The sequence below is a fragment of the Oryx dammah genome, unplaced genomic scaffold, assembly GCF_014754425.2.
Source record: "Oryx dammah isolate SB20612 unplaced genomic scaffold, SCBI_Odam_1.1 HiC_scaffold_29, whole genome shotgun sequence".
In the NCBI taxonomy this organism is placed as follows: Eukaryota; Metazoa; Chordata; class Mammalia; order Artiodactyla; family Bovidae; genus Oryx; species Oryx dammah.
The window spans coordinates 70,275,117-70,301,142 of NW_024070213.1; the positions used below are offsets into that span (position 1 = coordinate 70,275,117).

At 38.7% G+C, this 26,026-nt stretch overlaps 1 protein-coding gene across 1 annotated transcript in view; it reads right to left on the minus strand.

The window, feature by feature from the left end:
- GRIP1 (glutamate receptor interacting protein 1) overlaps positions 1-26,026 on the minus strand; it is a 751,108-nt gene that overhangs the window by 146,942 nt on the left and 578,140 nt on the right. The window contains exons 3-7 of the mRNA XM_040233396.1: positions 23,986-24,121; positions 20,484-20,629; positions 11,776-11,859; positions 5,223-5,298; positions 2,750-2,895 (exon numbers count right to left, since the gene is read on the minus strand). Of these exons, the coding sequence (XP_040089330.1) occupies positions 2,750-2,895; positions 5,223-5,298; positions 11,776-11,859; positions 20,484-20,629; positions 23,986-24,121 (588 nt within the window). The remainder of the gene's footprint in view (positions 1-2,749; positions 2,896-5,222; positions 5,299-11,775; positions 11,860-20,483; positions 20,630-23,985; positions 24,122-26,026) is intronic.

Genomic DNA, 26,026 nt, shown 5'->3' on the forward strand with positions numbered 1-26,026 from the left:
TCACTGACTGACTAGCTCAGTTGTTCCCCACTAATGTAAGGCTATACTTCTGCGGTGGTCTGTGGCATTGGACTCTCTTCCATTGGTTTATTTATTACCCCATGTAAATATTACACAGACTTAATAGCACACTTTTAGAATGAGTCTTGATGTTGGATGCAACAAGTTTCTCTACTTTTATATTGTTTCAAAAACATTTTGGCTATTTTCCTCCCTCCACTTTTCTTATTCCATATACATTTTAGAAATAGCTCTTAAAAGTCCTCCGAAGATCCTTCTGAGATTTTGAACAGAATTTATGGATGCATTTGAGAGAAATGATATATTTTTAGATATTAAAACTTCCCACTCAAGATTATGACACAGGTCCTTATTAAGCATTATTTTACATATATGAATATCTGTATCCATATCAATGTTTATATCTACTGGGAACACTCAACTTCTGCTGTGTTTATTTATATGCTGCCGCTGCTAAGTTGCTTCAGTCGTGTCTGACTCTGTGCGACCCCATCGACGGCAGCCCACCAGGCTCCCCCGTCCCTGGGATTCTCCAGGCAAGAACACCGGAGTGGGTGGCCATATATGCTAAGTCACCTCAGTTGTGTTCGACTCTTTGCAACCCTGTGAACTGCAGCCTGCCAGGCTCCTTTGTCCATAGGGTTCTCCAGGCAAGAATACTGGAGTGGGTTGCCATGCCCACCTCCAGGGGATCTTCCTGACCTAGGGACTGAACTCGCATTTCTTGCGTCTCCTGCCTTGGCAGACAGGTTCTTTACCACTAGTGCCACCTGGGAAGTGAGGTGTATGAATCTAAAATCTGTCATACAGAATGAAGTAAGTCAGAAGGAAAAAAACAAATGTTGTATATTACATTTAGATGGAATCTAGAAAATGGTACTGATCAACCTATTTGCATAGCAGGAATAGAGACACAGATGTAGAGAAAGGACTTGTGGACACAACAGGGGAAGGAGAAGGCGGGGCAAACTGAGAGAATAGCACTGAAACATACACGACTAAATGTAAAACAGATCGCCAGTGGGAAACTGAAGCATAACACAGGGAGCTCAGCTTGGTGCTCTGTGACGACCTAGAAGGGGCGGGAGGAAGGCTCAAGAGGGAGGGGATGTATGTACAGTTACAGCTTGATCACATTGCTGTACAGCAGAAAGCAACACAACATTGCAAAGCAATTATCCTCCAGTTGAAAATTAAAGAACAGGAGGATAATTGCTTTACAATATTGTGTTAGTTTCTGCTGTGATCACACTTTCTGAGTGTTTGTTTGGCATGTACCTGTTTACTAGCTCTCCTTCTTGTCAATGTCAAGCTTCATAAAGGCAGAAACCAGGTCTGTTTTATTTCTATAGTCTTTGTACTTTTCACTGAGCTTAAATATTAAAAAAAGAAATATTTGTAGACTGAATGAGTTAAACATGTCAAACATTTGCTTCAATTTTTAACATTGATAATACACTGGCTCATCACTTAAAATATATCTTATTTGTATAATTTTATCTTCTTAACTGCCTTTCAAAACAGGCATTGCTAGTCTCCATTTGACAAAGAAGGTAACTTAAGGCACAGGGAAATAAGTTAACATGGTTAAACTAATAGCTAGACATCAGTAGAATTGAAAACAGAACCCAAATTGTCTAACTCAAAAGACACATAAAATAAAAAGTGCAAGAAAAGAGGAAGAAACAGAAAATAAGGGAAAGGAAGAACAGAGGGAGGAGAGCTCATTCGTCCCTGACCTTTCCATCTCAAGAGTATATCACACCACTTACTCTGAGAACTCTTTAACTCTCAAAGTTTACATCTTTTAGGAAGCCTCATACCTCATACATTTCAGGCCAGTAGACAGACTGAGAACACTTTCAAGCAACATTCTTCTACATGAATCATACAGAGTGGGAAATAAAGGAGTCTGCAGTTACAGATAAGTCTCTTTTGCTCAGCTACATTTTACCAACATAGAACTCACTGGTTAAGTCAGGCACACAATCAAGTCTGAAAATTTTAAGAAGTATTTACAGCATGATTTAAGTTTCAATTTCAGGTTCCAATTCATTATCTCATAATTTCTCTGCCTTAGTCAACATTACACAAAACTTTGACACTCTCTTCCCACTGAAAAGGCACGTGAGAATACCTTTTCAGTTTTACTATAGTTGAGAGGGTAGAAATAGGATTACTTTTTATTGGAATCATTATTTCAGGAAAGGATACTGTACTCAACTTCTCATTTTAGTCAAGGATGCGATATGTCCCCTTTCCTTTCTTTGTCCCTAAGTCTGATGATAAAATGGTAATTTCTATTCATTCTGATTAGCTGGCTTCACATTGCGAAGTTACAAGAAGGAAAGGAACCTCCTACTGTTTCCAGTCACCATGTAGTAAAAGAAAAAGTACCAACCCTTAAGTTAATAATACTGTTTTTATGAATTGGAGGGAGAAAATACTTTCCTGCCAAAGGGTAATCTACGTATAAGAGCTGATTGCTAGGTGAAGCATGCTGACAGAATGAGGTGCTTTTATAGATTCTATTGACATGAGAACTCTAAATTGCTGAGAAGTGACCCTCACCTTTTCCTGAACTCAAACAGAGGACTAATACAGCATTGATGAAATTCTGTCTGCTACAGGAGGACATAACAGTTCATTCTTAATCCAAAGTGGCTTATCAGGAATGGACAGTGACACGATGTAGACTCTGAGATCCCAACCTCAGTATCTGACATACCCATGACCGAGACATCGTATTCGATCAGCAGCGTTGCTTCTTGCCCACACTGTTTGAGAATACTCATGGCCTCAGCATGTGTGGTTCCAAGAAGTCGAATTCCATCCACACTGAGCAACCTGTCACCAGGTTTGATTGTGCCCTCTCTGAAGGGAGAATAAAGAAACAGTCATTAATTTAGCATTGTGGGGCTTAACATTAATAGTCACTTAGCCAAAGTGGCTCTTTCACACAGTCTACCATCCACACCCTTTGCATTTCCGTCCAAGCATCAAGTGTGACATTAATAGAAGGAACCCTGAACAGAAAATTGCCGCAATATTAAAATCAGTAATAAGAAAATAACAACACAATAGCAAGTAACCAAGTCACCCACGATGAACTCCTGGGGTACAAGAGTAATAAAGGCACATTTTCTCTTTTCTAGGCTTTTTTTTTTTTTTTTGGCCAAAATGTCTAAAATTGATTTATTAAAGCCAAAGAAATAGCACTCACCTATTTCCCCAAAGCTTGGTGAGCAGAAAAGCCTGCTGATTCCATTCGATTTATCACCAGTGAACCCAAGCTGGAGAAAGAACGCTGGTGAAAAATTTCCCTAGTCTCTGCATTTTCCTACTGATTTATAAGGCCATTTGATGATCATTAAATTGATTCAGTCTCATATTCCCTGGAAGAGGCAGGCAAATACTATTCTCCCTTCTGTAGACACAGACACTCCAGGCAGTGGGAGAAGATGCCTCAGCACAATACTGATACCACTAAAGTGCAGCCAGAGAGGCTTCCAGATTATAACCCTCTGGTGAGGGAGAGTCAACAAAGAAGAGAAAATCAAATGCGGGGATTACAAGTTTAGGCTTTGGGAAGAATAAAAATGATGTCTTAAGCATCTTTCGCCAAGGCAACTCTCCATGTAATTTAACTCTAAAATTTTATCTTAAAATTTTTGGTTTCCTTTGTGTGTGTTAGTTGCTCGACCATGTCTGACTCTATACCACTCCATGGACAGTAGCCTGCCAGGCTGCTCTGTCCATGGAATTCTCCAGGCAAGAACACTGGAGTGGGCTGCCATTTCCTTCTCCAGGGGATCTTTCCGACCCAGGGATCAAACTTGGGTCTCCTGCATTGCAGGCAGACCGTCTGAGCTACCAGGGTTTCCTTTAGTTTTACATTAATTTGGTAAAACGTTCACAAACTAGTAGCCTGCTCTTGACATTTCTGCCAACCTCAACTCACAATGTTAATAACAAATGGAAGTATTCTTATTTGCTCCAGGAAGAATAATTCACAAGAAAAGCATGAGAAGAAGAAACAACAACAACAACAACAAAATACTCTGTATTATCCTCCACAAAGGCAAATAACTTTAGCAGAGGGGAGAACCCAAGTGTCTTCATATTTTCTTATTGTATATTAAACTTCAAGTTTTTTTTAAAAAGTGAGCTAAGAGTATAAGCTTTGAAGGAAAAAAAAATCTAAATTCCTATCCTAGCTGGCAAGTCATTTAAGCATATGGTTCCTCAGTTTAGTCATCTGTAAATGTGCATAAAAATACCTCATTTAGTGAATAGTTGTGCAGATAAAATAAGATAATGTCTGCTAAGTACTTAGCACAGTTCTTGGCCCATGGTAATCAGTATTTACTATTATTATTGCTATATCTAGTGCTTATGAAAGGTTTTAAAAAATCCATTCTAGGCTGAAACATTCTGTGCACAGTTGGGGGTAATCAGTGCATTTTCCTCTTCTCCTTTCCTATCCAGTGGCAGGAGTTGTGTTCCCTACCATTATGGAGCAGACTTTTGTTGCGGGAAGTTAATACAAAGATAAGTATCTCTTGAGACATCTAAGCTGTGTGTTCATTCGGGACTTCTCCATCCAAAAGATCTATGTAGGAAATCTTCAAATTAGCAAGGAAGAAACACTAACACCAACGATGTTCCTTCCCTTTTACTAAAAGTCACGTCTACTTTGACATTCATAGTCATCAGCAAGGCATAATAATCAGGACAAGGATGTTGGCAATAGTAAGAGTCAGAACCCCATCATTTATCTTCCCAGGTTAGGAGATTAGCAATTGGCAAGGATACATCTCAAGGACCTGCTGTAAAAGGGCCAGATGCTTTTTATTAAATGCCTCCAGTATGACAGGCCCCCTGCAATGCACCATAAATCTCTAATCCTTAATAAAATGAAAAACCTTGAAAAGTAGGCATTATCCTCTACATTTTACATCTGGAGAGAAGTGAGTGGAGAACTGTTAAGTCACACGCCAAACACATAAGGTGCTAAGCGCTGAATCTGGGGTCAAACTTACTTTCTTCAGATTCTTCATCCTGAACGCTCTTGTTTTCACATTCCAACATATTTATTTAATATCTATCTGTTACTATGAAAATTTTAATTCATCAAGTTCTCTGCTAAAGTCCCCAGCTTCATTTAGTCCATTTGGATAGTGACACAGAAAGAAGTTTACCTGTCAGCAGGCCCTCCTGGACGAACACAAGTTATTACAACTGGACGAGATTTATTTCTATCGTCATGTGCTCCCCCTAGCAAAGAAAAGGAATACAGCTTTAAAAAACACTCTATTGCTGCCATTAAAAAATTCACTTACAAAATGCCAGTGGAGAAACTAAAATACATTTTATTGTTGTGTGGAGGAACATACATGCCTTCTCTCTGGCACATAATAAAAATCTTATTCATTTTATATAGAATATATTGTTGATGTCAACATTTCCCCACTTCTAAATAAATATGTGGCTGTAATTACGGGTGAGCTATAAAATGCTTAACAGCTAGTACGACAAGAGCATCAAGTAATTACAAATACTAGTCCAGTTAGAGCAGTTGTTGGTTATGGACAAAGTGTAGGTGGGTACACCTGGTGCCAACCAACCTGGGCTATAATATAGGTGAGTCTACAATGTGAAATGAAGCAAAAACTAAAGGAAAAGAAAAAAAAATCCAAATATTAAAAAAATTCAAGTGGCTAAAGTGGCCTCCATTAAAAATGGGGTGTTCAAAATAAGTATTAGTGCATTCTAAAAGCACTGCCTTTTTAGCACCTCCTACATTTTATGTGTGTTGATGTAACATTTCATATCTTTTTATTTTGTGTATCCCTTAACTACTCTTTGTAGTTATAGCTAATTTTACTATTTCTGTCTTTAACCTTCATATTCACTTTATAAGTGGCTGATCCACTACCTTTACCATATATTTGACTTTACCGGTGAGATTTTTTTCTTTCATGTATTTTCTTATCTAGGGCCTTTATATTCATGTATTTAGGGCCTTTTTCTAATTAGTTTACAGATGTCTCTTTAACATTTCTTGTAGGGCCAGTTTAGTGGTAATGAACTCCTTTTGCTTTTGCTTGTCAGGGAAACTCTCTCTCCTTCAATTCTGACAGTTAACCTTGCCAGGTAGAATATTTTTGGAAGTTTTTTCCTTTTAGCACCTTGAATATGTTACTTCCTTCAGGCCTGCACATTTTCTGCTGAAAAATCAACTAATAGCCTTATGGGAGTTCCCTTGTATATAATGAGTGGTCTTTCTCTCTCTGTTGTTAAGATTCTCTCTTTAACTTTTGACAGCTATAATGATCTTGGTGTGAATCTCTTTGGGTTCATCTTGTTTGAGATTCTTTATGCTTCCTGGACCTGGATGTCTGTTACCTTCCCTCAGTTAGAAAAATTTTTAGTGACCCTTTTCTTCAAATAATTTTTTGTCCCTTTCTCTTTCTCTCTTTTTCTGGACCCCTAGAATGTCAATGCTGCTGCTAAGTCGCTTCAGTCGTGTCCGACCCTGTGCGACCCCATAGACGTCAATGCTAGTATGCTTTATGTTGTTCCACAAGTTCCTTAAATTATCCTCATTTTTAAAAATTTCTTTTTCTATTCTGTTTGAGTGACTTCTACTGTTGTCTTCCAGGTCACCTACCTCTTCTTCTGCTTCATCTAGTTTGCCATTCAATCTCCCTAGTGTATTTTCAGTTCAGTTATTGCATTCTTCAACTCTGTGACTTCTGTTTGGTTCCTTATTACGTGCTCTTTCTCCTTGTTGAAGTTCTCTCTGTGTTCTTCATTCTTCCCCTGAGTTTGGTGAGCATCTTTATGACCATTACTTTGAACTCGTTATCAGGTGTATTACTTCTCTCCATTTCAGTAGTTTTTTTTTTTTTTTTTCCCTGAAGTTTTACCTTCTTCCTTCATTTAGAACATTTTCTTCTATTTCCTCATTTTGCTTGACTCTCTCTGTTTCTATTATTATGCAAAACAGCTATCTCCTCAGTCCTGAAGGACAATCTCTGTCTTGACATGGCCCTCTTATCCCTTCTGGGGAAGCAGGGATTCAGCTACTTCTCCAGTTCTTCTCAGAGTAAACTGTTTTATATGTAATTGTATATTTGCTGTATTTGTGGGAGGAAGTGAGTTCAGAATCTTCTTACCCTGCCATCTTAAACCATCTTCTATCCATTTCCATTTTTTTCACTATTGTTTGTCTGACTTGATTTCCTCATACATCACCTTCCCGGCCACCCATCTGGATGGTCTCTAGTTTGCCAGTATTTGATAAATATTAATGTTACCATTAAGAACTTCTTCTTTAATATTTGCCTGGTTGAACAGACTGACATTTCCCATATTTGGTACAGGTAGAGAGGTTGACCTAAAGAACCTAGCCTAAGAGAAAAATTAAAAGGCATTCATGATTCCTGATGGAAGCAAATGTTTCCTTTATGTTCATTTCTATTACAAGTGATTTATTCAGTCTGATTGATTGGTAAAAGCTCCATTTCAGTATTTTTTTTAATTCAGTTTGATGGCTTCTTTGAGCCCCCTTACTTAAAATAGGAAATTCACGACTTTCTCAGAAGAAAATTTTTAATGAAAATTATGACAACAAGTTACAGCACATGCTTAACCATATTTATATAAATACCATCATGTAACTTCTTTTTTGCAAGGTAATTATAAAAAGATAGGTTTACTTTCCTTTGAAGGATTTTGATTCAGAAAAAGATAAAGGCTGCAGGCAGCAAGAAACTTTTCCACTATTTTGATTCGAAGGTCCAAATACAAGTATGTTAACCGTGGATACATGTCAAAATGTGAGAGAGGTAACTCTAAGTTACTTGATATGTGACATTTTATCATTATTTGAAATAATGAGCCAAGTTTAGTTTGTGATTCACTTAGGTGCTAGATGTTTGGAGCTATAAAGCAAAATAAAGACCATTCAGAGCCCACTGGTATTTTAGATCTTAGCTTCATTAACATCAACCACTTGGCATGCTTTATTAAAAATATCAATGCCAGGGACACAATGTAGACCAAATCTGAATTTGGGCTCCATATGTTAAATGAGTACACATAGCTACAGTTTTTACAGTTGAAAATGACTAGAGAAATTGCCTCATCCAAAATGAAAAGCAAATTAGTAATAGAGTGATTTTTCCTGTTTTTTTTTTTTTAAATTTATCACAAAATGTTATCTATTTTTAAAAATTTTTATTGGACTAGAATTGATTTGCAAAGTTGTGTTAGTTTTTGCTGTACATCAAAGTGAATCAATTATACACATACATATATCCAGTCTTTTTTTATATACTTTTCCAATATAGGTCATTTCAGAGTACTAAGTAGAGGTTCCTGTGCTATACAGTGAAAGTGAAAGTGTTCATCACTCTTTGTGACCCCACGGACTGTAGCCCACCAGGCTCCTCTGTCCATGGAATTCGAGAATTCTGTGGCAAGAATACTGGAGTGGGTTGCCATTTCCTTCTCCAGGGGATCCTCCCAACCCAGGGATTCTTCCAACCCAGGGATCAAACCCAGGTCTCCTGCATTGCAGGCAGATTCTTTACTTTCTAAGCCACCAGGAAAGCCCTACTGCGCTACACAGTAAGTTCTTATTAGTTACCTATTTTACATATAGGTAACTAATACTTTGATATATAGGTAACAATACTTTGGCCATCTGATGCCCAGAGCCAACTCATTGGAAAAGACCCTGATGTTGGGAAAGATTGAAAGCAGAAGGAGAAGGGGAAACAGACGATGAGATAGTTGGATGGCATCACTAATTCAATGCACATGAGTTTGAGCAAGCTCTGGGAGATGGTGAAGGATAGAGAAACTTGGTGTGCTGCAGTCCACGGGGTTGCAAAGAGTCAGACATGACTGAGTAACTGAACAACATTTTCCATATACTAGTGTGTATATATCAATCCCAATCTCCCAATTTATCTCTCCTCCTTCCTTATGCCCTTGTAACCATAAGTTTGTTTTCTACATCTTTGAGTCTATTTCTGTTTTGTAAATAAGTTCATTGATTTTCTTCCTGTTAATCTAAACCATCTTCTGCTTGGTGGCAAAGGAATTAACAGAAATTTACCTCTCCATGATTTAGGCTGGAACAACATTTTTTATTTTATGGGTGCAAGGTTCTATTGTTTATGCAGTCAAGGTTTTTGAATCGTGACATACAGCATGAGAAAGGTAATTCAATTTATCAGCTAAAGGCCTGGCTTACTGTTAAAAGACCCATCCTAAGTGAGTAAGAAGAAATTCTCTAGCACTAAATGAACATGCTTCATCTGCATTATCTTCCTCTCCTTCCTTCTTGAAATGTCCTGGTATTCCCCATTGATCTAAGTTAAGCTCATATCCCTCCTATGCCATAATGTCTTATCTGCCATGACAGCATTTATCCACAGTACTTTTTCATTCTGCAACTCTCTTTGTGATTAACCAATAACTCTTAAGGGATGGGTACTGGCCACCTTTTGAGCATGGAAGACCCTCCAGATGGGCCTCAAATTGGTTTCAAATAGAAGTTCTTTATTTATGCTCATTAAAAATTTTGCAAAATTTGACAAATTTTTGTGTTCAAAACATACTAAGGGAGTTATTAAAACCTACAAAAATCTGGTACTCATAAACTAAAAGGCTTCCCTAGTGGCTCAGAGAGTAAAGAATTTGCCTGCAATGCAGGAGAACCTGGGTTTGATACCTGGGTCGGGAAGATCCCTGGAGAAGAGAATGGCTATGCATTCCAGTATTCTTGCATGGAGAATTCCATGGGCAGAGGAGCCTGATGTCCACACAAATCTAGGCATCATTCATCCATTTATTAAATGCCTACGATGTACTAGGTAGGTGTCTAGGCTCATACTTTAAAAACTCTTACAAAGCATGAACGCACAGATATTTGAAATTCCTGCAACCAGTGGGAAGGACATCTGTTATCATCATACTATCAGTTGTCTTGAGGTGACTGCAGATTGAAATTGGTTCTATTCTTTTTAGTTCTCAAATGATAAATTACTGTTTGTTTAGCTGTTTCATTAGCAATTTGATTTGTTATTGATTAACCAGACAGCAACTAGTGATGAATATCTGTACCAGCAGTATTTTTTACTGCAGCATTTCAATAGTTAGACATGTAAGCATGTGATTCAAGTGTACCTCTCTTTCATACTTATATTGAAAAACTAGATTTGAATATACCACCCTCCAAGCTAAAATTACTTGTATACTGACTTTTCATTACACTCATCTAATTTTTTACACAGAAATTTGAAAATGGTTAAGGTAAATGATCTTGGGGTTTGTGGCTCCACTTAAATGTAGGACTGGATCAGTAAAGTATAATAACTATTGGTCTAAATCACTTAGTGGGATCCTAGTTGCCTATTTTCTCTAAATACTCATGTGGGCATTATATCAACTTATGCGTTAAAATTCACTGGACTGTAATTCCCTGTGGATCAGGGTTCTGTCTCATGACTTCACAGTACTCTGCCCTATGCCAACATGTTGACATGTCCTTAATGAATATTTGATTGATTGATTTGCTACATGACTGACACAGAATTGAACCTAATGCCTAAAGCTTAGTCATCTAAGGCAAGTTTGTATAATGAATACACCTCTTTCATTCCTTGAGGCATGTCTGTTTCTTAAGATGGTTAGTTAATTTTAATTAATGTCAAAAATGTTGATAGAGTTTTGCTGCTGGTGAAGTACCAAATGTAATAGGTAAAAACAAAAACAAAAAAATAAGGAAACATTAAAAAAAATTCCTGATGCTTACCTAGCTTCCTATTGAACCTCACTGTCATACTAGAAATTGTGAGTTGTTAATGCATGTGTAGACTTTAAGGATGAAATTGCTAATAATAAAAGAAAACATTAAAAGCCAGCATTGTAGCTCAGAATTAGTGGTCTTGTAGACAAACTGTGGACAAAATTTCACCTGAAATATTCATTATTAATATCATTAAAAAATAAGATGGACTGATGTACCGAGGTGCTCAAGGGATTAGATTATCTGCAATTCCTTTTTAGGAAGCTATAGTAACAAAATGCATTTTAGGAAAAAATAATTTAAACAAAGTTCTTGAACCCTAGTGTATTCAAACAAATCAAGCAATATTCACCAACATTTTTGACTCAATGATAAATGATATGGAAAAATATATAAGGGAAGCAAAAGACATGTTGACAACTGGCAAAGCAGCAGGATGACTATGAATTGACAAGGTTTACAAACAGTGACTTCTTACTGTGTATTAATGAACTGAAATAAATTAGCTAGATCATTTGGACTCCATTTTGATTCCCAATTATTGCATTATTTCTTTAAAGAAAAATGGATGCAAAATTATAAGGTAACATTGTGTGTGTGTGCATTAGTTGCTCAGTTGTGTCTGAATCTTTGTGACTCCATGGACTGTAGCCCGCCAAGCTCCTCTATCCATGGAATTCTCCAGGCAAGAATACTGGAGTGGGTTGCCATCTCCTTCTCCAAGGGCTCTCCCTGACCCAGGGATCAAACCCGGGTCTCCTGCACTGCAGGCAGATTCTTTGCCATCTGAGCCACCAGAGAAGACATACGGTAACTTTAGACACTGAAAACATCAGTTTTTTTGAAATTACTTTCTAATTTACCCCCAACAGTTCAATGACAAATTCTCCAAGAATATCTGATGGTTCTATTTTCTAACTGCCACCTACCTCGTATTACAAAACCGAAGGTATTTCCTTCTTTGTGTAACGTGACTTCCACCGTTCGGAAAATAACACTCGATCCTTGAACAGCTGAAAATGAAAAAGAGAGGGAAATAAGTCTTATTTCATAATAACATTTCTATATTTTTTTGATAGGAATAAAACACAACAGATTTTTTGTTGCAAATAATTCTTATTGAGTAATTAAACAGTTAAAAAATCTGTTTTTAAAGAAAATATTAGAACAAAATTGGAATGACATACAAATATCATAAAATAGTTGTCTGTATAAATGACTTATATAATTAAGGTCCAGGTGGAATCAAAACCAGAGGTACTTCCTTTTCCTCCTGTGTAGCCAGTTTTTAGAGCATAATATTCACATTGTTAAAAATCTATATAACAAGACAATCTTCATGTGATAAATAGATTTGTTTTCCCTTTGTATTATGTAAAAGTTATACAAAATTTTTGTAAAACTTACAAAATAATTAACGTTTTATGTTTATTTTTTCTTTTTTATTACTTACAAAATTTTATAGAAAGAACACATCTGAGTATCATTCTAATTGGCGATGACAACTGGATAACACTCATAAAACATAACTGTTCTTGAGTAACTAATAATTATCTTTTTTGCAGCTAGCACAAGAAGAAAAGTATTAGTCTCAGATTGCCATTAATAGGTTAAACTGATGCAAATTGATTTTCTGACATGATGCATAGCAATTAAACAAAGACATCAATAACCCAAATGAAACTTGGAGAGTAAAAGAATTTTGAAGTACATTCAAAATATTACTACTAACTAATAAAATAAAGATCTACTTAATTTTACTTGATACCATCATACTTAGGTTATGTTTGCCTGGTTATTGGTCTCATTTCACAAAATGAAATTGCATTGCCAAGTTGCTATCTCTAATTACATTATACACAGTATGAGGAGATAAGTTATATTATGAGCTTCCCTGGTGGCTCAGAAGATAAAGAGTCCATCTGCAATGCAGGAGAATTCAGTTTGATCCCTGGGTCAGGAATAACCTCTGGAGAAGGGAAAGGCTCCCCACTCCACTATCAACAAGAAACTTATAGACAAAATTTAAAGGCATCTTTGAAAAGAACATTTCTTTCCACTCATAAGAATAAAAAATAATTTTAATTGAGCATTAATTACAACTACTTTTTAATTATCATAAATTATGAATCCTTAAAGGAGTGGACACGATTATGAACAGCACACAGTTAAATTCACAAAACTGGACACATGCAGCTGGAACACAAAGTACAATAAGAACTTGGATTTGCTAAAAGGCAATATAAACCTACAGCTGAATAAAATGTTTTCGTATACTGCTGATTTAATTAAATGTCATATTCTTGCTATCAGGGGGATTTCAGTTTATTCTAATCAGCTAGGAGCAGTGCATACAAATAGTCAAAAGGATTGAGATACAGTTTTAATTAAATAAAAAAAAAACTGAGTTCAAACTGAATGTTTTATTTCCATGACCCAACAAGCCACTTGAAGAAATTGGTTAAGAACATGATCTTTCTGTTCCTATTAAGGAAAAGATATGGGGAGAAATAATTAATGAGCATCTACGGAATGTTTTCTCTGTGCCAGAAACTCTGAAAGTGGTTTACAAATTGTATTTAATTTAATCATTAAATCAACTTTCAATTATATACAACCAAATTCTAATTCTGGGCCACCTGTCCTTGTTGGCTGAATGTCTGTTCTGGGGAAGCAAAGCACTGTAATTTTAATTTTGCATGAACTAAATCTTGCTGACCACAAAATCTTACAATCAAATCTAAAGTCAATATGAAGACTTTAGGGATTATCAACAGCTTTAGATTATCCACACTATTGCTCTTCATCATGGGCAAAGAAAAATGGGAATCCTGACTACATTTTAATATACTTAATGAAATAGATTTGGTCTTTATAATTTATATTTGTGTGACTGGCTCTTTGTGACTGAGGTTTCATATTCAGCACCAGACATCTGTTTGGCCATGTGAATTCTATTCATAACTTCACATGTGTGTGTGGACGCAGAGATGCAATTAAGGGGCTTACCCAAAGAATCAAACTGAGCACATAAAAGGCTGAGGTAGAACCAATTTTATAATGCAACAATACTCCTCCTCAGTATTTTAGTTGTTCTGATGCCCCTTGTTTCTATACGTGCATATGCATGTATTTCTATATCATAAAGTGACACTCTATTTTATTATGGTAGGTTTGGTTTTTCTAAATTATATACTACTCCCCACCTCCCCAACACCTACACCTATAGGAGAAAGGAGTTGTGCACTTTCCTACCTCATTTCGTTGGTTTTGCATTGCTAACCTTGCTTTGGCCAACGCGGTGTTAGGGGATGTGAGCAAAGTCTGCAGGTGTGCTCCTGTGGTTAGGCTTGTCTTGTTTTCCTTCTGCAGGTGGCACAGAAGAGCTTCCCTTGGGTAGCCGATGTTCCCTCAGACTACATCCCCTAATGAACCATGTGGAGAAGATGTGGGATGACCCCCGTCCCCTCAACCATATCAACATCATCACCATTGTCATCATCATCTATAGTCTTTCTATCTCTCTTGGAATTAGACATGAAAAGTAATCAGGCTGTCACAGGGACATGTCTTAACACATTTATTTGAATTATGGAAGGACTCCTGCTGATAAAAAAAGCTAGCCTGATTTAGCTGATGGTTTAGTGGCGAGGACTGCCTTTGACAATAAAATTCCATGGCAGACATTTTTCATAAAACAAATGAGATAAATCTGTAGCTCTAAGATTTGAATGGAGATGGTATTTAAAGATGTATAAAATAAACCTCATGCCAAAATTATATGCTGTCTAACTACTAAAGCTTATCATAAAGAATTTTAGGTGTTAACTAAAAAGTGGATGAGAATTAGGTAATATTTCAAAATTCTTTAAGGATTATGGGAACAAAATATTTGAAGGCACTCCTCTAGAGCAACTTTGAACATACAAATGCCCAAGTTACAGTCTGGTAACATTCTCTCTAAATACAGCCTCGAAATACCACATAATTCTAGAGTCGAAAAGAACTCTAAGCTCATGGAGGTCGACTATTTCATTGTCATTAAGAAACTGAGTATCAGAAAAGGGGAGCTGCTTACCCAGGGCCATCTGCTCTCTGTCTCTCTGTATCGCTTTCTCTCTTACACACACACACACACACACACACATTCTCTCTCTCTCTCTCTCTCTCTCTCTCTCTCTCTCTCATACAGACCTTTCTCCAATTCCTGCTGGACTATGGGGCTGGCTAAGCCTCAGATTGCTGTGATTCTTGAGAGAGTTACAGTCTTGGCCTTGGGTGGCCTATCTTTCAGCAGGCAGCTCTCTCCCTGGGATCTGGCTTGTGCCTGCTCTAGCTGTCTGAGCTCAGTGAAAGGGAGGCTTATTAATCCCTTCGATCTCCCTGAACGCAAAGATCTTATTAATTTATCTAAACATAATAGAAAGAGACAGAGATAATCCTTGGCGAATAGACCTCTGCTATCTGATATCTACTAAAAACTTCACACTTTTGTGTTTAAAAATATTTTCTCTTGTTCCATCAGCTTTATTGTGTGAGGGAGAAAAGGCAGGTATAATCACCAAGTCAGGAGAGGTTTTAACCCCTGGATGTTTCTGATGTCCACCCTCTCCTCTTTAACTCTATTAATGCTATATTTATTCAGAGTATCACCTCTCTTTTGGAAAACTGTAACAGCCTGGGGGCTTATAGCTTCCATTTGACCTTTTAAAATAAATCTAAAAACTCTCATCTGGGGGGCTTCCCTGGTGGTCCAGTGGTTAAGACTTCACGCTTCCAGTACTGGGGGCATCGGTTTGATACCTGGTTGGGAAACCATGTGCCGTGTGGCATAGCCAAAACATAATAATAAACCAAAACCAAAACTCTGATCTGAGGATGCTGCTCCTTGGCCTTAAAACCTTTAAAAAAAGGCCCCTTGTTGTCCACCATTCACGGCTTACAAGGCCCTCCTTCACTTTGTTCCTGTTTACCTCACTGACCTCGTCCCCCTGAGGCCCTCTCTTTCCTTTTGTGTTCCAGTGATTCCAAACTGGAGATTCAACCTGTGAACTGGACTACCTTCATACTTCCTTGCCATACGCTATGCCTGGAATGTTAGTCTTCCTACTGGACCTGTGTAAATGCCTTCTAATATACTGTGAAATCCCTAGCTCTGGACAACCCCAAATGCTCAGCAAATCTCCACAAATGCCTTATCCTGAGAGCAATACTAAGAGTTCCTCTTAGGAACAGGTTGTGTTTAATTGATATGTATGTACACAGTGGAATAAAAATGCTTAATCAAAGAGCATTAACTCTAGATATTTGACTCCTCTTAACTCCTAGGCAGTGGTTTAAGATAGTGATTTCAAAACAAACTGACTTTAAGTTCAAGAAAACATAATACTTTCAGTGTAATAATAATAACAACAACAATAATAATGGTAATATGGCTAAGATACATTATGGCTTATGGAGTCTGTGCTTATGATCTAAGTACATGGTTACAGCCTTGAAATCTTACAAAAATTCTACATCCATTACAGTCATTTTGTAGCTGAGAAACCTATAGCTCAGCGAACTTGTTAATAATTTCCCCAGTCACAAAGCTAGAAAGGGACAAAACTGACGCTTAACTAGTGACACAGTTCAAGCTCTCAACACCATTTTATTGCCAGCTCTTACTGAAAATAAAAACGCTGTAGCAAAGTTTTAGAACTCAGATTCCAATTGATTTTGTTATAAAGTCACCATGAGATTTTCGGTGTTAGATTTTATGTTAAGAATAAGAACTGGTGATTGGTATGTATTATACATTCACTGAGTGCTATCTCCTAATCCCAAAGCCTCAAACATCATCTCTAGTCCCATTACTCTTAAATTTACTTTTCTACTCTAGATCTTTCTCACAAATGCCAAAATGTATCTCCAGCATTTTCTTGACATTTTCTCTTAGCATGTCAAATAAGCACCTCAGCTGTAGTATTTTAAACAATGAACTTCTTAAAAAAATTTTTTTTAATTTTATTTATTTAGTTTGGCCATGCTGCACAGCTTGTGCAATCTGAGTTTCCCCAGTTGGGTATTGAACCTGGGCACCCTGCATTGGAAGCACAGATGCCTAATCACTGGCCCACAAGGCAATTCCCTCCAGCAATGAACTTCTGATCTTCTCACAAGACAGCTCTGCCCACATTCTTATCCACCCCCATTAATGGCAACTCCATCCTTCCAGTTGCTCAGGCTTAAAACCTTCTGATGGTTCTTGACTTTTCTCTTTCTGCAGGTGCTCAGTTGTGTCTGACTCTTTGTGACCCCAGGGACTGTAGCCCACCAGGCTTGTCTGTCCATGGTGATTCTCCAGGCAAGAATTCAGGGCATCTTCCCAGCCTAGAGATTGAACCAGGGTCTCCTGCATTGCAGGCAGATTCTTTACCAGCTGAGCTACCAGAGAAGCCCCCTCTTTCTGCATAACCCACACTAAATTCATCAGGAAATCCTGTTGGTTCTGTCTTCAAAATAGATGGGGAATATGAGTGCTTTTCACCATTTCTTCCACTATCCTTCACCTGGATCACTGCAATAGTCCTCCAAATGGTCTCCCAAGCTTCTACCTTTGACTCTGCAGTCTATTCTCAACACAGCAGCCAGAGGGGCCTTTGAAAACATTAATCGGATCATGTCACTCCTCTGCCCAAACCATACAAAGCTTTCCTGCATCATTCAGAGCAACACTCAGGTACCTCCATTGGCCTCCATGGATGCTCTATCCTTTAAACTTCTTACCACCTCCCTCACTTCTCTTCATGCTTACTCTGTTCCAGCCACACTGTCCTTCTTTATGTTTCTAGAACTAGGCCAGATTATTATTCTAATCTGGTCAAACAAAAGGCCAGATTATTCTTGTCTTTTGATTTTAGCACTGGCATTTTCTTCTTTTTGGAACTCTTTTAACTCAGAAAACCATATAGCTAATTTCCTCACCTCCTTCAAGTCACCGATTAATATCACTTTCTCAATGAAACTGTTCCTAACCACTCTACTTCACATTGCCAATGACACTCCCCGCCCACACTCCCAACACCTCTCCTTGCTTTATTTTTTTTTTCCCCCACAGCATTCATGACCCATAACATTCATACTACATACAGCTGATCCTTGAACAACATGGTTTGAACAGTGTGGGTCCATGTACCTGTGGATTTTTTCAATAGTAAATCCTATAGTACTGCACTATATATACCTCTTTGGTTCAATCTAGGTTATGGAAGAACCTTGGTTTTGGAGGAATCATATATATGGAGGGTCAAATATAAGTTGTGCATTGATTTTTGACTGCAAGGAGGCCTGGCACTTTTAACCCCCTCATTGTTCAAGGATCAATTGTAATTAACTTATTTAGTGTGGTTTTATTTTATTTTCCATCTTCCTCTAGTAGTAGTAGTAGTGCTAGTCTCTTCAGTCGTATTTGACTCTTTGTGATCCCATGGACTGGGGCTTGCCAGACTCCTCTGTCCATGGAGTTCTCCAAGAAAGAATACTGGAGTTGGCTGCCATTTCCTCCTCCAGAGGATCTTCCCAACCCAGGGATGGAACCTGGGTCTCCTGCACTGAGGCAGATTCTTTACCATCTTTCCCTGCAGGACCAGGGAAGTCCCTCCTAGAGTGTAAATTCTATTGACATTCATTGGGGGACAGGCTGGAACATGGTAATACTCAATAAGTCATCACTAAACAAATGAATTATCACCAGTTATTAATAATCAATCTCAGTTCTCAGTAGTACAGAAGAGCAAAGCTCTGACTTCAGTGCCTACTAATTTGGGAAAAAGTATTTAACTTAAGCATCTGTAAAATGAGAATAATAATGATAATAATGCCTACCTTATAGTTTTGATTGATTTGTATATGTATTATTTACCAAACATTTTTATATTGCCAGGTACTGTCCTGAATGCTTTACAAACGCTAACTCATTTAATCTTCATAACAGATCCATGAGGAATCCCACCCATGACAAGGTCGTGCGGAGAGGCCTGATGGGCAAGGCGAGTCAGGTCTCCAGGGGTCCTCTGTCTGAGCATCTACCCCGAAACCAAAATCTGTCTGTTTACTGTCTGCTATACTATACTCTTCTGACATTACCACCTTTTCTCTGGAAAGAGTTAATTCAGAGCTCCAGTTAACAGTCTCCTGCATATAAAAAGAATGTCTCGGCTTAACCCCTTTGATGGCTTTCTAACTTATCTGACCAGTCTGCCTGACTTTACAATTTGTGAATTGCTTACAGCCCCCCAACCTCGAGAGGCACAAAGCTTAAAGCATCTTAAAGATACAGAGCCTTTTCTAAAGAGCTAAAAATTATATTGGTGATGGGTTTTCACTGTTGACTCAATGACTGCTGCCAGGCCTCCATATTCTTTATCTTTTAGGCACCTGAGGGATATTAATCAATGTAACTGGGATATAGAAATAGGAATATAGTAGTTTTGATGTTAGCAACACTAGACTTTTGAGTTAATTACTTTTCTCTTTTGTTATAAATCACTGTACTCCTTTTCATTGTTATAAATTGTTGTATCTTTGCTATGTAAGAATGTAACTTTATTTAGTGCTTTCTGAGAGTGGCACCAGACTTTGGGAAGAACAACACTGTTAACACAAATAAGTCTTCTGGTTGACAAACTCTTATCAGAAAAGGGCCGTAAAATGTTAATTGGCCTTCTGGCCAGAAGATGATGTAAATCACCTAAGACTTGTGTATACAACTAGATATGCAGAGAGAAAGCCTGGTCTTGATAAGAGTCAGGGCTGCTGACATGCATAATTTTATATTATCCATTGATCTCTATGTACAAAAAAGGTATAAAAGGCATTTTCGGACAATAGAGGATGGGCCAAGTCACTGGACTGGTTTCCCGTGTCTTTACTCTATTTTCTGGCTGAATTCCCATCTGGGGTGTGGAGGCTTGCCATATCTACTTACTTTCCCTGGCTTCTAAGATCCACGCGAGAGGGAGCCCAAGGTGGGGCATCCCCCGCTATTCAAGAGGACGCCGGTGGCCTAACGTAGATGGTGCAAATCTCTTGTCCTGAGATTTTATTGGTTCTCCACATAAACCAAGTTATTCAGCCTCTTTCCTCCACTAAATTTTCCTACTATACTATTTCTTCCTAATCTCTTTTATATTTCTAAATAAATATGCTTTCCTCGCCTAGGCCGTTCACCCTTCAAATTTCCCTGGATCCACCGGAGCTGGACCCCGGCAAGTAATATCATAGGTTACTAATATCATCCCCATTTTTCAGATGCGCAAAGTGAAACAAAAGAAGCTTAAGTAACTTTCTCAAAGGCATGCAGCTAGTAAAAACTGGAGCTAGGAATTGACTGTCTATTTGAACTTAAGTTCAGCTCTGATGTTCACAGATGGCTTTAATGAAACACGAGTCCTAGATAATTTCATCATCATTTATGCTCTTTCACATTCTTCCACAGTAGGCAATAGAAATTCAGATAATTTTTTAAATATTAAGAAAGTATGCTCTGCCATTCCTGTAATAAGACAATGATGGCAAAAGAGAAAAAAAAAGCAGAACTAAGAGTCTGAGGCAAAAACATGGTGCAGCTGTTCTGTCTCAGGCCGTGATGACTTACAGACTGGCGGCAGCTCATATTCCACCTCCAGAACCACTCTTTCCCCGACATTCTTCAGCAAGCTGATGATCTCATCGTGGCGGAATTTGGCCAGGTTGATGCCATTCACTGCTTTGATGTAGTCACCCACATCCAACTGATCACTTCTGCAAAACAAAGAGTCGCTTCAGTGGAGCTCTCCTCCCCATGGGCCAGTCTGACCATATTTCCCACTTTGCTATCGTGGATAAACTGCAAGCCCAGAAGGCCGACATAGCAGGGTCCCCGCCTCCTAGGATGTGGCTGGTTCTAAGGGCAGGAGTGCAGCTGAGGGTGGATGAGACGCTCAGGGATCCCTCTCACTCATGCTGACTGTATGCTTTCCAAGTCCTCTACCGCATCTGCTGCTATCTCTGATTTTTTTCCCTGAGCCTTTACCGCTTTTATTTTTAAAGAGCATCAAAAAGTGAAATAAAGAGAAAATTATCTTTAGTTGCTCTGCCCCTAAAGAGTTGGTTCTCCTGGGGCAGATTATCCTTATCCTAGACACACTAGAAGTTTTCCTTTCTTCTTATTCCCTTTCAGTGTTGCTGCTTGCCTTTTGGACATTTCACCACTTTCGGTATCTTCACTAGAAGTATGTCCAGGGCCATATAGAAAGTCATTTTATTTTGCTATTTATTACTTATAGCAGGACTGATTTCAAAAAGTATCAGTGAAGAAGAAATTACAGTGAAAGCATGGGGATTTAGCAACAGACTCCTCTCTCCTCACCATCATAATAGAACTGTGGCTACTTTGGGGTGTTTAGTCAAACTCTACTTCTAAACCAAGAGCAGGCAGCAAGACCAATGACAGGACTTAATTCAATAATATGTTCTCTCCAAATAAGAATAATGAATTCACTTGTTTTACATTAGCCCAGCTCCAATCATTCTCTCTTCAGAACCTCCATAATCCTCTCTAGTCTACAGTACACATGGGCACTCTTAACTCAGGTTTACTGACTGACACTTTTTTTGGCAACTTAATTGTCTCATGCACTGTGACAACTCTTATTGCTTTTTACTATTGTTGTTGCTTTTTACTATTACACAATGTGATTATTGCTCCCAAACTTTTCATGTTTTTTTTTTAATACCCTATTTCTCTTAATAGATTATAAACCCCCAAGGGCAGGTATCTTATCTTGACTTATTTTGGTTTACTACCTGTAAAATGGTAGTGGCTTAAACAATAAATATTTGGTGATCAATAATACTCACTATAACTGGCAGAGTGTTACTTTTAATTATAGGATCAATACATGTGTGAACGACTTTCTCACCCTCTCCCTTGCCAGTCATGCTTGCTTTAGGGGCTACATACAAAGAAACTTTGGAGACACACGAAGTTCCAGCATCACAAATTGGCTATGACTGTTAAAAATTAAAGGAGGCTATGGTGGAAAGAAATCTCTTAAAAACCACATTGGAAAATAACATAAAAATAATACGTATATATGTGTGCATGTATGTGTGTGCTCAGTTCTGTCTGACTCCTTGTGATCCCATGGACTATAGCCCACCAGGTTCCTCTGTCCATGAAAATTTCCATGTAAGAATACTGGAGCAGATTGCCGTTTCCTTCTCTAGGGGATCTTCCTGACTCAGGGATTGAACTCATATCTCTTGTGACTCCTGCATCAGCAGGCAGATTCATACTACTGTACCATCCGGGAAGCCCTGTGTATATATTCATATGTATAACTGAATCACTTTGATGTACAGCAGAAATTAACACATTTAAAATTACCTATACTTCAATTTTTTAAAAAATGCAACCCCCCACCCACCCCACAAACCCTGAAGGAAGACAACTAAGTTGCTTGTGTTGACATCAACTTGGTTTTACAAACAGTACTGCAGATCATGGAGCAATCAATTGGCTTGAGCTTATAAATTGTACAAATAGGTTGATCATTGAAAATGACCACTATTTCAGGTCGCACTTAATAAGGTAAGAACTCTAAAACTTAATTTGGGATTCTGTGGACACGAATACTGGTGTCCAGGATTTAAGGGACATTAACCTCACTGCCATGAAATTAAAAGACGCTTACTCCTTGGAAGAAAAGTTATGACCAACCTAAATAGCATATTCAAAAGCAGAGACATTACTTTGCCAACTAAGGTCCGTCTAGTCAAGGCTATGGTTTTTCCTCTGGTCATGTATGGATGCGAGAGTTGGACTGTGAAGAAAGCTGAGCGCCGAAGAATTGGTGCTTTTGAACTGTGGTGTTGGAGAAGACTCTTGAGAGTCCCTTGGACTGCAAGGAGATCCAGCCAGTCCATTCTAAAGGCGATCAGTCCTGGGATTTCTTTGGAAGGAATGATGCTAAAGCTGAAACTCCAGTACTTTGGCCACCTCATGGGAAGAGTTGACTCATTGGAAAAGACTCTGATGCTGGGAGGGATTGTGGGCAGGAGGAAAAGGGGACGACAGAGGATGAGATGGCTGGAGGGTATCACCGACTCGATGGATGTGAGTCTGAGTGAAGTCCAGGAGATGATGATGGACAGGGAGGCCTGGCGTGCTGCGATTCATGGGGTCGCAAAGAGTCAGACACGACTGAGCGACTGCACTGGACTGAACTGAACCTCACTTTGAATGAAACCTCATCATTCCACCCTTTCTTTCTGAGGCAGATTTCGATTTTGTCCACAAAGCAAACCCACCCCTGGCCAGCACCCAGGACGCTCTGTCGTCATCAAGAACTAGTGCAATCTGCAGTCCAATAGAAACAAGAACAAAACCAGCCCTTCTCAACTAAGCCTTCTGCCCTTTTGAAAATCATCTCTTTGTTCCAATGAAAGGGAAATCTCACAAGTAGAAAAGCTGAGAATATGTAGGACAAATAAAATGTTGCTGAGACACTTGGAGCTGGGCCTCTCTTGCTGTCTGGGCTCATCATGTGGTAGTTTCCCCTGTCCACAGAATATGGGTCACCTACTCCCTGTTAGATGATTGGACTGTCTCACTCCCACTGCAGTAGGGGCACATTTGAGGACTAAATCCATTCAGGTGGCTGTTTTTTTTTTTTTTTTTAAGATTTTTTTTTGATGTGGTCCATTTAAAAAATCTTTATTGAATTTATTACAATACTGTTTTTGTTTTATGCTTTGGTTTTCTGGCCACAAGGCATGTGGGATCTTAGCTCCTTGACCAGGGATCAAACCTGCACCCTTTGCACTAGAAGGTGAAGTCTTCACTGTGCTGCCAGAGAAGTCCAGACAGAAGCATTTTAAAATTAATATCTTAGGAGGACTTGAGTGCTCTTGAGATGACATAAGAGCTCCCTGGTGACTTTGGCATGGGCCAGAAAAGCCATCTTTCTGAAATCTGTCTCCTCCCCACCCCCCGTGCTTCCACCTGGCAGATGGCAGTGTCATTTATCTATTAGTGACCTTTTCTGATGGAGCTTTAAGTTCTGAATTAATTATACCTTCATTCCTTTTTCTACATTTCCCTGCCATGCAGTTACCTAGCAGCGATTCCTCCTTGCCGTAGATTAGATACTCTGGGTTTGCCATCCTTGTCAATTCCGCCCGAGACCGTCAGCCCAAGGGTAGTGCCTTCCTTCTTCATCAGTTCAACCACAGTGGAGCCCTTGAATTCCTCTGTTAAAAGAAAATAATCTGCTTTAGTAAATGACAGCAGAAGCACAAGGGGTTGTCTTTGTGGGTGGTGAGGTGATTCCTCCCCATAAACGTTCTGCATTTTTTCTTTTGGGAAAAGTTCTGCGGCCTCTTTTCCATTGCAATTTGCAGAGTGTCTTGTAAAGATGAGCATGCAGATAAAGCGGAGCAGCGATTCCTCTACAGGTTATTAAAATGGGTACCAGTGAAGCACTTCGTTCTAGATTCACAATAAATAGTCTGACATGGCTTAGGTACAAGGATAATATTCGCCCTTTGTTTCCTGTCATTCTGAAGTGACTTTCTCTCGTGTTTCTCCTTGTAACTCTAAAGGGAGCAATTGAGAGTCATAAGGTAAAGGGGCTGGAATGGAATTTTAAATAATAATACAGTACAGCAGCAGACTCCAAGTTTGTGATACCTTTTAGCTGAGGAAGATGAATGACATAAGAAAAGAGCTTTCTACAAGTTCAAGGAAAATGTTATTGACTCTAGTTTTTCTTTTTCTTTTTGGTCCTTCAGAAAACAAAGTACAATAGCATTATTTTACAACTTACATCATTTCTTACAAAATGTGTCACACTATATTAAGGCAAGGTTGGTCCTCAGAATCCCCAGGGAATTCTGTTAATTCTCATTCTCTCCTGAAATTTTTAAATGTTACCAATCTTGTGGGGGGTCATATCTACACACCAAGTATGCATGCATGCTCAGTTGGTCCGACTCTTTGTGACCCTAGGGACTGCAGCCCCACCAGGCTCCTTTGTCTATGGGATTTCCTAGGTTAAGAATACTGGAGCGGGTGCAATTTCCTGCTCCAGGGGATCTTCCTGATCCAGGGATTGAACCTGCGTCTCTTGCATCTCTTGCACTGGCAGGTGGATTCTTTACCACTGTGCCACCAGGGAAGGACCACACACCAAGAGAGAACCCAAATCTTTTGACTGAAGTCACCACAGAAAGAAAACTTGACTCTCCTTGCTTTCAGAAATAGAAATGCCTCGACAGTTACCCATCCAGAGGTTAACTATGACAAACATTGTTTCAAAATTCTGTTTGTTATCCCCAACTCTGCATACACTCTCTGGGTAGGAATGGGGAAACTCAACAGTTTCCCAACTCTTCCTGAATCAGGTTATGAATTTCAGGGGTTATGAACTCCTAGGACATCAGAGATTCTCATGTTAAAATGCAAGAATAGACTTTTCTTTTCAAAGTCAAAAAAGCGAAAAGTATTTGCACACCTCTGCCCTTTTCTTAACTACGTATGTCAGTGTTAATTATCATTTCAAAATTTTATGAATGCATATCATAAAGGTTTTTGAATTATTGCTGCTGGTCTCCCATCCAATTAGCCAATAAAAAAGTCAAATTCTGTTAGAGAAAGAAATAATTTCTCATCTTGTCTAGTGAGGAGAACAGAGTACCTGGGGAAAGAAGACAGGAACAGGCCACTGATTTCGATGTATTAATGTCAGTCTAGGCTGGGGATTGCCAGCCTTGCATACTTCTCTTTTCATGGCAGTTTCAGGACACTGCATACCTGAGTTGTTGTTGATTTAAAACAGAACCCAAGGAAGAGCCTATGAGTGTGAGTGACGTCAGCTTCATTTACTACATTTTGAATGAGAGATCAAATAATGATTGAAATTCAAGAAGTAAAATTCTCTGAGTGCTGAAGAATTGATGCTTTTGAACTGTGGTGCTGGAGAAGATTCTTGAGAGTTTCTTGGACAGCAAGGAGATCAAACCAGTCAATCCTAAAGGAAATCAACCCTGAATATTCCTTGGAAGGACTGATGCTGAAGCTGAAGCTCCAATACTTTGGCCACTTGATGCAAAGAGCAGACTCGCTGGAAAAGACCCTGATGCTGAGGAGGGCAAGAG